The 18494-nt window shown below is 44.2% G+C and overlaps 1 protein-coding gene across 1 annotated transcript in view; it reads left to right on the top strand.

The window, feature by feature from the left end:
• LOC119971162 (polycystic kidney disease protein 1-like 2) overlaps positions 1-18494 on the top strand; it is a 164942-nt gene that overhangs the window by 15267 nt on the left and 131181 nt on the right. Inside the window, exons 3-8 of the mRNA XM_038806358.1 lie at positions 4313-4477; positions 5476-5658; positions 6427-6537; positions 8677-8824; positions 14339-14568; positions 17439-17843. Of these exons, the coding sequence (XP_038662286.1) occupies positions 4313-4477; positions 5476-5658; positions 6427-6537; positions 8677-8824; positions 14339-14568; positions 17439-17843 (1242 nt within the window). The remainder of the gene's footprint in view (positions 1-4312; positions 4478-5475; positions 5659-6426; positions 6538-8676; positions 8825-14338; positions 14569-17438; positions 17844-18494) is intronic.

Below are 18494 nucleotides of genomic sequence, written 5' to 3'. Positions count from 1 at the left end.
GGTTAGCCCTGCCGCCTCACGGCGCCGAGGTCCCAGGTTCGGTCCCGGCTCTGGGTCACTGTCCATGTGGAGTTTGCACATTCTCCTCGTGTCTGTGTGGGTTTCACCCCTACAACCCAAAGATGTGCAGGCTAGGTGGATTGGCCACGCTAAATTGCCCCTTAATTGGAAAATATTAATTGGGTGCACTAAATTTATTAAAAAAAAGATAAAATATCCTTCCTTCCACAAGTATTCAGACTAAACAAAGATATCTCAGAATTAAATATATGATAAATTACAGCAGAATTATCTCTCCTACGAGTGAGTAATCTGTCAGAATTTAGAATCCTATAATTAAGAATTCTAAAAGAAGTTAGTGTCTGTGAAGCTTAAAGACTCATTCTTTATTCTTTATTATAAGCTTAAACCTTGAATTCTCTTACAGTAATGTTTTAAATATTACAGTGTAAATTCAAGATAAACTGATTCATCTTAATATTATAAATATAAATTTCAAATCCGCTTAGAGAATAAAATTAGGTATTCAAACAAATAACAAACTAATTTTGTACCGACAATCAAATGTATAAAATGTAGATTTTGCTGTTGTTGTCTCAACCATGAGGAAAACCTGCTTCAGGTCTCGAGGCAAAGATGTTCCCATTAAACCTTATTTATTTAAATTTGTAACAAATCTGCTGCTGTTGGACGCCTTGCCCTGAAATTTTTTTGAGAAGCAAAACAACATGTTTCTCCAAAAGGCAGGTGCAATGTTATAAGCTTATGTATGGTTCCCTGACTGGTAAAGCCTGTTCTCAGGATCTTTGCATCTGTGTACGTGCATGTGAAACTTGCATGCTGTCTCTCTCACCTCTTTTGCTGAGGATTTCTAACTGTGCTTTTAACTGAGATATGTTTAAACCCTTTCATAGACTGAGCCGAACAACTATAAACTAATAAACAGTCACTATTGTAATATAAGTAATTGTGTCAGTGAGTGCGACGCAATGCGTTTGTGTGATGTGCATCTCATGGTTGAATAGCTGAAAATGTGTGCAAGCTGTGTGATATGAGTAGGAGGCTTGCTGCAGTGCTAAGTGCGTGAACATGAGGTGAGACTATGAATGTAAGTATGAGCTATGCCGGATAAAGATTGGTGGCAGTTTATTGAAGTAGGGATGGTGAAATGCAGATTGGGTGAGGCTAGCGGTTCAGTTGTAAGGATATGGCATTTGAAGATGAATTCATTGACTGTGACTACTTGCATGAGGTCATTCAAGTTCATCCAGTGTTGAACACAATAGCTATCTGCTCCCTCCGCCTTCTGAGTTTGTGTAGAGATCTACCTTATCCCCTGTGGATGGAGGATCTCTCCCTTCCTGTCCACTGCCTGGACCAAGGCCTCCAGTGCTGCTTTGGAGAAGCTTGAAACTCTCTCTCTGCCATATTGTGCCATCATTCTGACTTCTTTGTGTTCGGATACTCAGCTCCAGTTACTTCCAGTACCTGCTGTAACCTCAATGGACCTTATTGTTTGGTGCAAATTGGCTTAAATTTAGTGCAGGGCTAGCTTTAAATTATGCTTGCCTCACACAGCATGGTTTCTGTGTTTCAGGCACACAGCGTAGTTAATACTGCCTATACACTGCAATCATGGTAATGTGCAGGAAGCATGAAGCTTGTGCACTAACTGCACTGGAAGGATTGGACATGGGTTAGTTGTGCATCAGAGTCCCTGCACTTGCTGTCCGATTTTGCCACCCCTCCCCTGCACATTCCCCAACATGTGCTTCCCATGTGTGCCAGGGATGAAGGAGCACAACTTTTACCTGCATTGCCTTCTCTACAATTTGCGCAATATTTGGCTGTGGGAGTCACTGGATCAAATAATCACTGTGTACATGGAGTACAGTTTGAATTTTTTGGCAGGATCTTTGTGATTGACCTTCCAGCAACAGAGCCACAGATTGGTTAACCCATTCACAGCTGAATTATTGTGTAGCCTTTGGAAACCAATCACACTGCTGCCAGATTCAATTTCATGCTTTCCGAACATCAATTAAATGGTTTGAAAATATATCAAAATTTAGAAAAGGGGCTTCCACCAATTTTAATTGGTGGACAATCTTCCATAAATCGGTTTCAAAATCCTCGGCAGACAGTGAGGGCAACTCACAATTTCGGGAGTTGTGTAAAAATTAGATTGAATTCAATGAACAGAACTATCGATTGTTAAATGTCTTCCTGCTCTTCGACAAGGCTGAATGATTGACACCATCTTGAGCCTTTCTGTCACTTTGCTTGGACTGTTTCTCTGTGGAGGCACAGGCTATGCCGGAAAGGACATCCCTCCTTCTCTTCCTTAATGGAACAGTAGCTCCATAGTTACATCAGTGCATGGCGGGGTTCTTTCCCATCACACATCATTGCTTCAATCAGAAAGATTGTCTGTCTCTGCTTCCCTTTCTGCTCTTATTAATTCTGAATATTTAAATGTTAACGCTGGCGGGGGAACTTACCACCTGGTGGATCTTCCTGACCCCTTTCCCTTCCGTTTCTACCATTATGCTCCTCAATTACAAGCGCTAAGCTTCAGTTTTCCCACTCTAGACGTGGAAATTAAAGCCAGAAATCCTTGGCTAAGTGCTTGTTCATCACAAATTGTGAAAAACTTTTATCAAAATGGAGCAGTGAAGAAAGGGACAAGAACATGAGAACAAATTAAAATTTATAATTTGTTAGGAGATCATTTCTATTTTATCGTTTTGACCTGTGGATCAATACTAAGAGATTTTCCGTAACCCCTCAAGCATGTCAAAATATTTTCACATCGGTACAACTCTGAAAATCCAAAGATGTGCAGGTTAGGTGGATTGGCCATTCTAAATTTCCCCAAAGTGTGCAAAGGTAGGCAGGGCTACGGGTGTGGGGCGGGCTAGTCTTTTGGAGGGTCGGTGCAGACTAGCCGAATGGCCTCCTTCTGCATAGTAGGGATTCTATGATTCTTCAGTTTAAAAAAAAATGTATTTTATTACAAACATGTATCAAAACAGGTTACAGCGCAGAAATACCCCAGGAAACACACTTCCCAACAATCAACTGTACAGTCTGTACAGATTTTTCCCCTTTTGCACCCTCCACCCCTCCCCAGCGATGAACAGCCCCTCAAACACGGTCACAAACATCCCCCACCTTTCCTCAAACACTCTGAAGTGCCCCTTAACTCATACTTTATCTTCTATAATTGCAGGAAGTTGTACAGGCCACCCAACCAAGCCGCTACATCCGGTGGCGATGCCGACCGCCAATCCAGCAAAATTCGCCGCCATGCAATCAGAGAGGCGAAGGCCAAGACATTGGCCTTTCTCCTCTCCATGAGCACCGGTATCTCTGAGACCCCAAATATTGCCACCAAAGGGTCCGGGTCCACCACCTCCTCCACTATCCTGGCTAAGACCACGAACACTCCCGCCCAGAATCTTCCCAATTTTTCGCAACCCCTAAACGTGATTCGCTGGCCCCCACCCACACCTCTCACACTCACCTGCTACCCGCTGAAAGAACCCACTCATTATAGCCCGAGTCATATGCACCCTGTCCACCACCTTAAACTATATCAGGCTCATCCTTGCACAAGAGGAGGTCTCTTTATCCTACGCATTGTCTGACTCCATACTCCCCAATTGATCTCCGCTCGCAACTACGCTTCCCATTTCATCCTTGATCTTCACCACCCACTCGCCTTCGTGCTCCCCCAGCCACTTGTTTTTATCCCCAATTCCTCCCTCCCCTTCCACATCCGGCAGCAGTAGTCGCTCCAGCAGGGTGTATCCCGGTAACCTAGGGAACCCCCTCCAGACCTTTCGCGCAAAGTCCCTAACCTGTAAATGCCTGAACTCATTCCCCCTCGGCAGCTCTACCCTCTCCCTTAGCTTCTCCAGACTCGTGAACCCTTCCTCCAAATACAGATCCCTCACCTTGACCAACCCCACTTCCCTCCACCTCCTGTATACACTATCCATCCCCCCGGCTCAAACCCATGATTCTCGCACAACAGCGTTAGCACCAACATCCCTTCCACCCTAAAATGCCTCCTCAACTGATTCCATATCTTCACTGTGGACTGCACCACCGGGCTCCTTGAATACCTCCTTGGAGCCATTGGCAACGTTGCCGTCACTATAGCCCTCAAACTAGACCCCTTACATGATTTCTCCTTCATCCTAACCCACTCTACCCCTTCTTCTTCCTACCAGCGCCGCACCTTGTTGATTCTTAAGTTTACGCTTTAAACTTGTACTAATTGTGCCAATAAATGTCTCCTCTACAGAAACCCTAGCCTGGCTGGATGGTACCAATGTCACATACAGTAAGTGGTCCCCGGAACATCTGTCCTCTCCATCAGTGGCTTGTTCTCACATTCTCCAGAACTCTGGGTACCACTGGATGAGTGCAAACAACTGCAAACAAGAATTTTACTTCATTTGTGAATTTGGTAAGAAAGATGTATTTCCCATTTCTTCAGTAATGATGTAGCTCCTGGACTTATAACCTAGCATGACATAATATTACTGGTTTACTGCAACGCAATGCTGCATGCAGACAAAATTATATCCTTCTGTTGCTGTCTCTTGGTTTCTTTCTCTCCTTTTTGATAACGCTCCAATCTTTTTTCGCAAACTAATTTTTCTTGTGATATTTGCTTTTCAGTTCGCACACGGTGCCTTGTTCACACTTTCCATAATTCTACTTAAATCTCTATTTCACCCATATCTTCTGGATGTCTTCTAGAACCTCTTAATTTATGTCACAAATGCTCCTTTTACTGTTGGACTCGTTTTTCACTTTTACTTGAGACCCATAGGTCTAGAAATCCAGTGGATGCCACACAGTTTATCGGGCATAAAATGGCACCAAAGCCTCCAACCTGTGGACACACATTCTGAGCTTGATGTTCACCATCCACCATTTTGGTAAAGGAATCTGTATAGGGACTTGCAACCCCCGGCTGAAACCGGTTCATGAAAATGAGGTGACTGTGTAACAATGACAGACTCTTTGAAGGAGGACTTGTTCTGAGTTTGGAAATTGTAGAGAAGAATCGGAGGTAGAGTATTTGTGCCCCAATGAGCATTTCTTAGAATTAATTAGCAATTCATTATATTGGAGAGCTAAGAGAGAGAGAGCTGCAGAAGATTCGAGTGTCTGGACCCTCAGAGGAGTGGGAATGGGCTGGAATTGAGAGCTCCTTGTCAAACAAGCTTCTTTAAACCAGTTATTGGAAGTATTGGAAGATGGGGTGGGTAAACCTCAGACTTTTCATTTTTATTATGCTTTAGATTTTACTTCTTGTGCCATATAGTGAGAGAGGTGGGAAGGCAACATGATGTGATAAGTAGGGTGGTGGGAGCTGGCTACTAATAACATGACATTTTGTTTTTTGAAAGGATGTGACAATGTTATTTATCCTGTGTTGTATTATCTTTGCATTAGAGTCTGAACGAGCATTTGCCTGTGATCACTTTAATGCCACACTACAGTGTCAGTCTGGGAAGGTGATTGAAATCAATAGCAGTTTTTACGGTCGTAAATCTCTCTCCTACTGTTCCTTGGAGAATGTTGCTCCAACTGAGTCTGAAGAATGCAGCTGGGTTGATGTGAGAGAGAAAGTGGCAGGTAACATGTTTGTGATAACTCTCCAGAGGTTAATTACCACGTGTAGAATTTACTCAGAATTTCCTATTCTGTTTTTTTTTCCCACCTGCTATTTCTGTTTGTTTAGAATTAAAGTTGGAAACTTTGGATGTTTGTACTTGCCTGTACTGATATCCTTGGAATCATAAGACCATAAGATATAGGAGCAGAATCAAGCCATTCGGTCCATTGAGTCTGCTCCACCATTCGATCATGACTGATATGTTCCTCATCCCCATTCTCCTGTCTTCTCCCAATAACCCCTGATTCCCTTATTAATCAAGAAACCCCTTATTAATGAAGAACACCAGGTTTGTGCTTGAGGTGCTGTTACCCACAAAGCTACAGACCAAGAGCTGGAAGATGGAATTAGACAGAATAGTTATGTCTTAGAACGTAAGAACTAGGAGCAGCAGTAGGTAGTCTAACCTCGCGAGCCTGCTCCACCATTCAATATGATCATGGCTGACCTCATCAATGTGTCTCCTTCTTTCAGGCTTCACATTCTCAAGTGATTTTGCCTCTATTCTTCATGATCTCCTATTCAAACAGAAATTCCCTATTTGAGAGCATAGTCAAGTGACCAGCCCTGCGGTCTGCGTCAATGACATTGTGGTGCAGGAATATCTGGGTTAAGTCTGGTGGATTATTGTGCGTGGAACCAAAATGATTAGTGGTCTTCCACCTCAAAATTGTTGTACAACCATATTTATTTGAGGTGGAAATGTAACCCAGAATTTTATCGTTTAGGTCAGTGTCATGGGCTACAGGCTTGCCAAGCTGCAGCCGATAAGACATCCTTTGGAGATCTCTGTCCAAGGCTGGGCAATTACCTTGTCATAGACTATCATTGCAAAGAAGGTGAGACACGCAACGGCAACATGTCTAATGTCAACATTCTCCAAACTATCAATAGCATTAAACCACACTGTGTAGAATTAGTGTAATAACCCATCGGTGTATGCATGAAATTCTTTTCCTGATTCAATGGAAAAATTTAGACTTTGCTGGCAGATCAAAGCCCACTGTAATCAGGAAAAGACCTCCATCAGTGCGAAAACATGAACAAAATGGCCACTGAAGAAGCTGTAAATAATGCTAATGATCGTTGGTAGGTTCCCAATGAAAATACCGTCAATTTCATAGCCTGCATTGCATAGATAGTAATCTCTGCTTACAATGGCCAACTATGCATACTCAGCATTGACAAATGCTGTACTCTATTTCTATTTATCTTCTTCCTTCCCTCCAAAGAATTATTACCCAAAACAATAGCAAGAACATTCTTTTCTGGACTAATAACTACTATATATCAATGTGTTTCATAGAATCATAGAATTTACAATGCAAAAGGAGGCCATTCACCCATCAAGTCTGCACCAGCCCTTGGAAAGAGCACCCTAATTAAGACCACCCTAATTAAGACCACCCCTCCACCTTATCCCTGTAACCCACTAACCCCGCATAACCACTTGGACACTTAAGGGACAATTTAGCATGGCCAATCCATCCAACCTGCACATCTTTGGACTGTGGGATGAAACCGGAGTATCCGGAGGAAACCCACGCAGACACGGGGAGAAAGTGCAAACTCCACACAGACAGTCACCCGAGGCCATGATTGAACCCGGCACCCTGGAGCTGTGAGGCAGCAGTGCGAACCACTGTGCCACCGTGCCACCCCTAGCTTGTGTGCAGCTTTATTATTTTCCTCTTTGTGGGTCTTCAACTGAATTTGATCCATCTTTTATTTGCTACCTCAGTGACTGAAAATGAGTAAGTTAGTTGTGTGCTGAACATAGGGTTGCATTCTCTGCCACCTGCCAGTGGGAGTGGGGTTCCCGATCTGGCGGAGAATCGCGCGACGGACTATAAACACCGATCCCGTTCCAAAGCTACAGTCTTCCGCCAGTGACAACAGAGAGCTACATGCACTGAGCCAGCGGGAGGATGCAAACGGATCATTTACACCCATTTTCATCCAATTGACCATCTGGAAGCCTGTTTCTCCAGGCCCCCGTGATGCTCCAGGTTTCTCAGCTAAGATTCACGTACGCGTGAATTGGTGCAGGTATTTCCAAGCATGGCCCTAGCGCGATAGACCACACAGTGGGTCAAGGGGGTAAATGTGTTGTGTATGTGCAAAGAACTTAAAATCCCTTAACAGCCTTTAAATGCAAATCTTCCATTCAATTTCACACATCAATACATTGCATTAGCCAGTAATTGACAGTTTTATTACTCTAGCGACAGCTGCTTGGTGGATTGTTCATTGATCTTTTGCTTCACCCTTGAATGGGCAGCACGGTAGCATTGTGGATATCACAATTGCTTCACAGCTCCAGGTTCGATTCCGGCTTGGGTCACTGTCTGTGCGGAGTCTGCACATCCGTCCCGTGTGTGCGTGGGTTTCTTCCGGGTGCTCCGGTTTCCTCCCACAGTCCAAAGATGCGCAGGTTAGGTGGACTGGCCATGATAAAGTGCCCTTAATGTCCAAAATTGCCCTTAGCGTTGGGTGGGGTTACTGGGTTATGGGGATAGGGTGGAGGTGTTGACCTTGGGTAGGGTGCTCTTTCCAAAAGCCGGTGCATGCTCGATGGGCCGAATGGCCTCTTTCTGCACTGTAAATTCTATGATAATTCTATGAATGCATCTCCATTGCTCTACGTATGCTTCCTGCTGCGAAAAAGAGGAAGTCAAATCACTTACCTTTGATGCAGTGAGGGGCTGACAATCATAGCAAGGGTGTTGATAAACATTGTGGTTAGCCTCAAAGCAGGGTAATGGAGATGCATTCAAGCATGAAGGGAAATATCAACGAACAATTCGCCAACCAGCTGTCACTGTGTGATTTGAATGGAAAACCCGAGTTTCAAAGGGTGTCCAGAGATTCCAAGCCCTTTGAAGTGTACTGGGCTCTCCTGGAAGCCTCAGACACTTGACACAGTAGCTGAAGGATAAACCACTCGAGACCTAACGTTTGTGTGATATTTTACTTAGGACTCCGTATATTGGTTGATGATGTGTACTCAATTCTGGAAAATGTCACAATCTCTTCAAAGTGGTTGCTTCATCCATATTCTGGAAACCTCACCTGCACACTTAATACTGGCGATGGCTTTATGATTGATCCCTATAATCCTCTGCAGTGAGTATTGCTTGACAATCGGATTGCGTTTAGTAAATCTTTTGATTTACTTAAAAATAGTTCAACCAGCTCGAACTGTCCACACATCTATTTTATTCTTCATTTTGAACATCTCTCCTACCTAAATTCTGGATTGTGATATAGGATGTAAATAATTTGTTCTTGATCGGGATTCTCAAAATCAATGGTCCTTTGTTTTTTTTTAGCAATTGCCTGGTAACTATGTATCAATTAATGCAAACTCATTTAATCGTATTTAAGTTTTGCAAGATAATCAAAATGAACAGCACTTGGAAGAAGCACTAGTAGCAAGGGTGGAGAATGTAATCTGGGTGGAGGACAATGTCCATCACAAAGAGTGACTCAGTAGCACCACTACTCGCTGAACTTTCTAAGTCCTGGAGTGTGCACCTACCAGGTTGGGTCTACAGCAGGTGGTGATAGAATCAACAAAAAGGAAAATACAGATTTCACCCCAACCTCACCAATCTACCTGTGGCAAATGTATCTGACCAAGAGGATATTGGTAGCAGTAACTCCTGCAAATCCTTGTGCAAATAAAAGTTCCACCTTCACACTCAGGAGACGCTCCTTTGCGTTGTCTGATACTATCCACCATGCTAACTGGGATAAATTCAGAACAGATACAGAAGTTGAAAAAAACGCATCCATGAGGTACTGTGAGTCAGCAGCAAAATTATATTCCACCACAACCTGTGACCTCATTGTCCAGTATATCCCTCACTCAACCATTGCCATCTCTGGTTCAATAAGGAGTATAGGAGAGTATGCCAAGTCTAGCACCAAGCATACCTAAAAATGAAATGCCAGCCTGGTGAAGCTACAGCTGGAATTACATAGAATCTACAATATAGAAACAGGCCATTTGGTCGAACTGATGTAGCTGCAATTTATAGTCTGCACAAGACTCCTCTCACTCTAATTGCCTCTTTCCTCTCCATCCTTCTGTTCTCCTCTCCCTCACATCTGCTTGAATTCTCCACCCAAAGTCAGGTCCAACCCTCAGCGCTGCAATGTCGACCACAGGTAGTGCAAAGGGGCAGGCCACAACTCCACCCAGCCGGAACAGGGATCAAATCCTACGCTTTTGGCACCAATCTGATCCACACCAACCATCTAGCCAACTACCCACTGTGCCACAAGACCTCCTCCCTCATGTATGCATCCATAAGCGCATCAATGCCATCTTCTTCAATAGCTCCATGTGGCATTAATCTCTCTTTCTTTCCACTCTCTGTGAAGAGCAATTCCTTTTCTATTCTTTATTTCATCAAATAATGGGGCTGGATTCTCCGTTTGGGAAACTAAATTCTACTCCTGCCAGAGTGGAATTGATGCTGGTCTGTGGTGGCACTTGGAGTGGCACCAAGAGGGAATCCCTCTCTTTGTTGTGCTAATTTACGCATTCCGTTCAGAATCCCGCTTTTGGGCCGCCATTTGAGCAGGGGGCCTGATACCGAAGTCCAGCAGTGGGCCCCCTTCCCCTCACAACACAAATCCTGGCCCACCCCCATTTACAAGTAGGGGCATCCCCTTCCCCACGACCACGGGAATTATGAGACACCCCCGCCCCAGCACACATGCATGAGTGTGACCCAACCTCCCCTCACGACCCCTCCATGGGACCACCCCAACAGAAATTTCCTATTCAGACCCCTCCCCTATCAGACTCTACCATCAGAGACCCTGACATGGGGGGTCAATGATATAGGGGTCTCCGATATGGAATTTTTGACGGGGGGGGGGGGGGGGGTCTCTGATCAAGGAGTCGCTGGTAGGGGTCTGATGGAGGGGTCTGATAGGGTTCCGGAGGTGTGGGGTGGGCAGGATTTGGATTGTCGGAGGGGGTGAGAAGGGGCCCTTCGATTGATTTTGGGGCAACAGCATGACATACTTACGCACTTGATCCACCGTGGGGTCCACCCCATCAGGGCTGCACTTGACAATACTTGTGTGCATCCAGGCCGAGCGGCCTGGAGCATCTCAGGAGTGAGGAGAATTGGACGTCAGCCCGTTAATTGGATACAAATGGGTACAGTTGATCCATTTGCATGCTCGCACTGACGTGAGGGCGTGTAGCTCACTGCCAACACCAGGGGGTGCCAGAGCGTTTTTTGCCAGACATCTTAATTCTCCACTGCATTCGGAACCCCACAACTGGCGGCGAGTGGTGGCAAATCCACCCCCTGATATTTATTCCCCCTTGTTCCTATTATGAATCACTTCATAATTTTAAAGATCACTATCAGACCTTCTCTTAAGCTAGGCCTGCTCAATCTTTCCTGCCCTACCCTCGCTCCTAATTTCTATCTTTCTTTAAAAGTTCTATCCCCTCAATTCTGGCAACATCTTTGTAAATCGTTTCTGCACTTCCTCTAATGCTTTGATTTCTTTTCATAATATGGAGACTAGCGTGTGATCGACCCAACATTCTACATCGTTTTTCTTTCTTGCATTTATTATGGCCTATTTAAAATGGTACTTTCAGTGATTTATATGTCTATATTCCCAGATCTCTTTACTCCTGTACCGGACTTTATTTCTTACCTCCCCACGAATGAATGGCCCCCCTTACTCCACCCGCAAAAATTAACTATCTTACACTTCACTACGTTGAACTTTGTTTGCCAGTAAGATTAGGGCCAATCAAGGATAGTAGTGGAAAGTTGTGTGTGGAATCAGAGGAGATAGGGGAAGCATTAAATGGATATTTTTCGTCAGTGTTTACACTGGAGAAAGACAATGTTGTCGAGGAGAACACTCAGGTTCAGTCGACCAGGCTAGATGGAATTGAGGTTCAAAAGGAGGAGGTGTTAGCAATTTTAGAAAATGTCAAAATAGATAAGTCCCCTGGGCCAGATGGGATTTATCCTAGGATTCTCTGGGAAGCCAGGGAGGAGATTGCTGAGCCTTTGTCCTTGATCTTTATGTCGTCTTTGTCGACAGGAATAGTGCCGGAAGACTGGAGGATAGCAAATGTTGTCCCCTTGTTCAAGAAGGGGAGTAGAGACAACCCTGGTAATTATAGACCTGTGAGCCTTACTTCGGTTGTGGGTAAAATGTTGGAAAAGGTTATAAGAGATAGGGTTTATAATCATCTTGAAAAGAACAAGTTGATTAGCGATACTCAACACGGTTTTGTGAGGGGTAGGTCATGTCTCACAAACCTTATTGAGTTTTTTGAGAAGGTGACCAAACAGGTGGATCAGGGTAAAGCTGTTGATGTGGTGTATATGGATTTTAGTAAGGCGTTTGATAAGGTTCCCCACGGTAGGCTATTGCAGAAAATAAGGAAGTATGGAATTGAAGGTGATTTAGCGGTTTGGATCAGTAATTGGCTAGCTGAAAGAAGACAGAGGGTGGTGGTTGATGGCAAATGTTCATCCTGGAGTTCAGTTACTAGTGGTGTACCGCAAGGATCTGTTTTGGGGCCACTGCTGTTTGTCATTTTTATAAATGACCTGGAAGAGGGTGTAGAAGGATGGGTTAGTAAATTTGCAGATGACACGAAGGTCGGTGGAGTTGTGGATAGTGCTGAAGGATGTTATAGGATACAGAGGGACATAGATAAGCTGCAGAGCTGGGCTGAGAGGTGGCAGATGGAGTTTAATGCGGAAAAGTGTGAGGTGGTTCACTTTGGAAGGAGTAACAGGAATGCAGAGTACTGGGCTAATGGCAAGATTCTTGGTAGTGTAGATGAACAGAGAGATCTCGGCATCCAGGTACATAAATCCCTGAAAGTTGCCACCCAGGTTAATAGGGCTGTTAAGAAGGCATATGGTGTGCTAGCCTTTATAAGCAGGGGGATTGAGTTTCGGAACCACAAGGTCATGCTGCAGCTGTACATAACTCTGGTGCGGCCACACCTGGAGTACTGCGTGCAGTTCTGGTCACCACATTATAGGAAGGATGTGGAAGCTTTGGAAAGGGTTCAGAGGAGATTTACTAGGATGTTGCCTGGTATGGAGGGAAGGTCTTACGAGGAAAGGCTCAGGGAATTGAGGTTGTTTTCGTTAGAGAGGAGAAGGCTGAGAGGTGACTTAATAGAGACATATAAGATAGTCAGAGGGTTAGATAGGGTGGACAGTGAGAGTCTTTTTCCTCGGATGGTGATGACCAACACGAGGGGACATAGCTTTAAATTGAGGGGTGGCAGATATAGGACAGATGTCAGAGGCAGTTTCTTTACTCAGAGAGTAGTAGGGGTGTGGAACGCCCTGCCTGCAATAGTAGTAGACTCGCCAACTTTAAGGGTATTTAAGTGGTCACTGGATAGACATATGGATGAATATGGAATAGTGTAGGTCAGATAGGCTTCAGATGGTTTCACAGGTCGGCGCAACATCGAGGGCCGAAGGGCCCGTACTGCGCTGTAGTGTTCTATGTTCTATGTTCTATGTTCTATGTTCCACCCACACTGTGTGCCAGTTTATATCTGTGTGTTTATTTTAGTTCAGTCCTCCACATTATTTGCTGCACACCCCAATTTGGTACCTTCAAGTTTCAACTGCATACTTTCCATTTCTGAGTTCAATTAATTTACGAATATGGTGAACAGCAGTAGTGCCAGCACAGGTCCCCGTTGGACTACGCGCCCCGCTTGCTGGCAGTCCAAGAAACGTCCCACGCTGCAGCCCTTTGTTTTGCTTTGTAGCCTTTTCTCAATCAAATCTGATTCCACAAGTTCCTGACCTTCAGCATGAGTCTCTTACATGCCACATTATCAAAGACCTCCTGAAGGTCCATACACATTACATATACTGCATTTTCCTGTCCTTGATCATATTTTGCCAAAGACCTCTTGTTATTTGCATCACTGCTGGCAAAGAATACTGGAAATGCCATTGAGAAGTGGAGATTTGTCCTCCCCCAGAGAATTTTGTTCTGCTTTCGGCTGGAAGTCCCTGTAACATAAGTGTAACTGAAGCAGCAAATCATGCCCTGCATATGCCATTCTACCCGAGTACCAGCCGACGACCTATCCGATTGACTTAATTTTCTCTGCTTTTATTGACACGCGAGACAACAATAAATGGCTGCATCACTTTGTTAATCTGGTTTGCAAACACTTCAGATTCCAATCAGAGGAACGTGACTCACTGCCGACAATACCAGTAACACAACATCATTAAATATTAAAAGCAGAAGTTGTTATTTTCTAGACTGACTGAGACTTTGGGGTGAGTCAGAAATATATCTCATAGAAGATCCTTCAGCTCTTTTAAGGTCAGATGGAAAATCTTTAGCAACATTTTACTCCCCCCGCAATGTAAAAATCTGCAAACTAACCAGATAAGCAGATATGAAGCCTTTAGTAAACTTGGATTCATTATAAAAGACCCTACAATCGCAAGGATACATTCCAAATATTCACACGTAAGGAAATGTAACATTGTAATTTATGGAGAAAGCCTTGGCTTGACCAGCACAGTGTTGTTTGTAATATGATTTTCTTGTCCAATACAACTGAATTATTTTCACTGTTTTGCAAAGGCCTTCTAGCAATGTGACACACAAATACATGACCCCGGGACTCTTCACTATCAATATTGAATGTACAACCAGCGAATGGCATGTGACAGCCCAGGAAACTGTGTCCATCCAACAGCCAATCAGTGGTTTTGGAATCATCAAGTGTTGCAATGTTAATCAACCAGAAGACACTAATAACTGCACAGTTCTGTATGGGGACCCGTTGTGGATTCAGCTTGAGGTTGAAGAAGGTACAGTTTACTTTTCATGTGTAGTAAACTGAATATATGCATATTCTATGCTTGTGTTTATCCTGTGATATAAAATAAATTCCACTTCTCATTTCATGAGCTGTGCAAGTCATCATGAAAGATGTACAAGAAAGTGGCTGCCTACAGCAAGACTTGGATAACATTCAAGCACGGGCAGATAAGAAATAGATATTATCTGTGTTGCTTGAATATGAAGCAGTGAACACTTCCAACAGCTGATGACTCAAGCACCTCATTCTAAGCTTCAATGGTATCACTGTTGATGAGAAATCACAGAGTTAACAAAGAAGAACAGGGAGGAAATCTTCGTAAACAAATCACTGAGGATTGGGAAAATGGGAGGTGCAAGGATTTTAAAGGAGAGGTGGCGGGAGAGGGTTATGTCCTTAAGTGAGGAACAAGTGCCAGAGAAAGATATGGAGAGAGGCTCGCATAGGACATCATGATCAGGGAATTGCAATAATAATCGGTAGTAAAGGAATTTACCTGGGGGGGGGGGGGGGGGGAGTTGGTGCCATTCCGTAGAGCAGGGACTCACTCTAGGTACCTGGGAGTGCAGGTTGCTCGGGATTGGGTGGGGGGGGGGGGGGGGGGGGGGGGCGCTCCGTAGGTACAACATTTCTAGTTTGGTGGGGATGGTGAAAGCTGATCTGGCAAGGTGGGATGGTCTGTCACTGGCAGGTTGGATGCAGGTGGTTAAAATGAATGTGTTGCCGCGATTCCTGTTTATTTTCCAATGCCTGCCAAAGACATTTTTTAGAAAGATTGAAGGGATGATTACCTCGTTCATATGGGGAGGGAAGGTGGCCAGAATTAGAAAGGTGCTACTACAGAGAGGAAGGCAGGCAGGCGGTTTGGGTCGTCTGAACCTGATGTATTATTACTGGGTGGCGAATGTGGAGAAGGTATGGGGCTGGCTCAGAGGGGTTGACTCCCAATGGGTCAGAATGGAGGAGAGTTTGTGTAGGGGGTCGGGATTGAAGGCAACAGTGCCACTCCCGATGGCCCCGGTGAGATACTCAGGGAATCCGATAGTAATAGCTTCGTTGAGAATTTGGAGGCAGTTTCGCCAGCACTTTGGGTTGGGGGCAGACTCAAGGGAAATGCCAATTCGGGTGAACCTAGATTCGAGCCAGGGAAGTGGGATGGAAATCTTTGGAGATGGGAGGAGAAAGGAATTAGGACACTAAAAGATTTGTATCTTGGGGGTCGGTTTGCAGGATTGAAGGAGCTGGAAGCGAAGTATGGGCTGGAGCAGGGGGAAATATTTAGATACATGCAGTTCGAGACTTTGCCAGAAAGGAGATACAGAGCTTCCAAGTAGAGCCGGCTTCCACATTGCGGGAGGAGGTGCTGATGACAGGGGGACTGGAGAAGGGGGTAGTATCGGCGGTTTAAGGGACTATTTTGGAAGAGGAGAAGGCACCACTGGAAGGGATCAAGGCAGAGTGAGAGGAAGAGTTGGGAGAGGGTATGGAGGAGGGGTTCTGGTGCGAGGTGCCCCGGAGGGTGAAGCCTCCACCTCGTGCGCGACGTTGGGGCTGATACAGCTAAAGGTGATGTATAGAGTACACCTTACAAGGGCGAGGATGAGCCGGCTCTTTGAGGGGGTAGAAGATGAGTGTGAACATTGTGGGTGGCGTCCTGTAAACCATGTTCATATGTTTTGGTCCTGCCCAAAGCTGGAGGATTACTGGAAGGAGGTTTTAAGGGTAATCTCTAAAGTGGTGCACGTGAAACCCTATTCGGGGTGTCGGACCAGCTGGGGTTGGAATCGGGTGCGGAGGCAGATGTTGTAGCCTTCGCCTTGTTGATTGCCCGAAGGCGGATCCTGTTAAGGTGGAGATCAACCTCTCCACTCTGTGCCCTGGCATGGCGGGGGGACCTGCTGGAATTCCTGACGCTTGAGAAGGTCAAATGTGAACTGAGGGGAAGGATGGAGGGGTTCTACAATTCATGGGCGTTATTCATTACGCAGTTTCGAGAATTGGCGGGAGGGGACTGCATGTGTTAATGGTGACTATGGGTGATTCCTGATTCCTTTTTGTCATTTGTTTATGTTAAAATTGCGGGCTAATGTTTGAGGTTTGGCGAGAGGATAGGATCGTTGTTATTGATATGGGGATTGACATTGCATTCGTTACTGATTATCGTTTATTGTTGGGTGTAAATTTGGGAGAAATTGTGAAAAAGGAGGAGAATAAAAATATTCTTTAGAAAAAAAGGAATTTACCTAGGAAGTCACAGACGATGAGAATGGGGGAACAATGCGATTAACGAGAGGAGCTTAGAGTTTGGTGACCAAGTTTGACACTTCCAAAACTCTTTGGTAGAGAACCCTTGAAAACCAGACAGGTCAAAGGAGATATGTTTCTAGGGATGGGCAGTAAATGCTGACCGAGCCAACAAAGCTCGCATCCTTTGAATGAATAAATAGAAAATGTTTGTTTCAAGGGTAATTTCAACTGCATTGATTACCATTTGAATGGAATTATAAAAAATACTGAAAGTTTATGGTTGTTTGAAAATTAGTAACTTTAAATAATATAAATACATTATTCACTATTATCACCAGGAGGTTCTGCTTGGGTCTGCAAATCTACTGTTGTAACTTCATCAGAAATCAGTAGAACCCTTAGAACTGTTTCATTCAAGGATAAAAACATCTATTTCTTCAGAGCTCTACTGATCTTCTGCCAAAGTTGCAGCAAAAGATCAGAAAGTTCCCATGAGATTATCTTGCAATATGTATACAATATAAAGCTCCACTTATTTTATGATGTTGAGCTCTTTAACAAGTCTGATTAAATACGGTCGGAATAATCATCCACAGCTTTCTATTTTCGCAGGTACTGATGTGACCTATGTTATATTAGCTGGAGCGGTCACCCTTCACACATTCACTGCGCTTAGAGGAGCTGTTCCTCAGAATGTCACAGTGGAAAGCACTGCCCAGCAGCAAATAGGCCCAGGCATACATCAGTTAACCATCCTTGCCAAGAATAATGTGACAACCCAAGAAGTATCTCAGAATATTACAGTTCAATTGGTGGAGCCAATCAAGGATTTAGAGGCTTCGGTGAACTCGGTTGTTCTGGAGTTGGGAAATGATCTCACCATTAACATCTCAGTCTCCTGTGGTGCCCCAATTGAGCTACAGTTTGAATTTATTGGTCCTAATGAGACATTTTCTGAAGCCATTGAAAATCCTGATGGAAAACTGGGGGCTTACAGCATTCCAATGAATTCTGAAGGTAACACACTTTCCTTCCTTTTTAGCAGAATAGTTTACCAGAATGTCTGGATTTATTATTAACTGTGTTTATTAGTAACTGAATCATTACATGTTTCTATGATTACGCATCAAATAAGGATTGACTTGAGCCAAGACTTATATAAAATGAAAAGTTAACATATGGCTACAGGTACATTTATAGCCATGAAATTATCAAAACTGTGGTCGCACATTATGCTACTAATCTTGAGGGAGACTAGCAGAATCTCTGGTGAGATGAAGCACTCAGCCATTTTCAGGCACTTACGCCTATTGTCTGGGAAGAACCAGGATAATTCCCATGGATTTGGGGTGTCGTAGTCAATATTTTCCCCGCTTCTGTACTGTGATAGAAAGATTCAAACAGCATTCATTAGGTAAGCAAAACTGAACTTTATTTTCCGAATTACAACTGCTAGCAGTATGGCTGAGACTTGAAGTCGGAAGGCAGTCAAGTACAAACTGCTGGGTCCGTCCCAAGTCTGCAATATCACAGAAGAATAAGACGATTTTTATACATTATAGGATCAAGATAACATGAATACAGCTTGGTCAGGAATTTGATCAAAAGTAAAACATAAATAATAATCATTACAATGGCGTTACCTTGCTGACCTTTAGAGGACTGGGG

The sequence above is a fragment of the Scyliorhinus canicula genome, chromosome 9 (genome assembly GCF_902713615.1).
Source record: "Scyliorhinus canicula chromosome 9, sScyCan1.1, whole genome shotgun sequence".
Taxonomy (NCBI): domain Eukaryota; kingdom Metazoa; phylum Chordata; class Chondrichthyes; order Carcharhiniformes; family Scyliorhinidae; genus Scyliorhinus; species Scyliorhinus canicula.
Note: the sequence above shows the minus strand (reverse complement) of the source record. Positions and strands in the feature narration are given on the sequence as shown.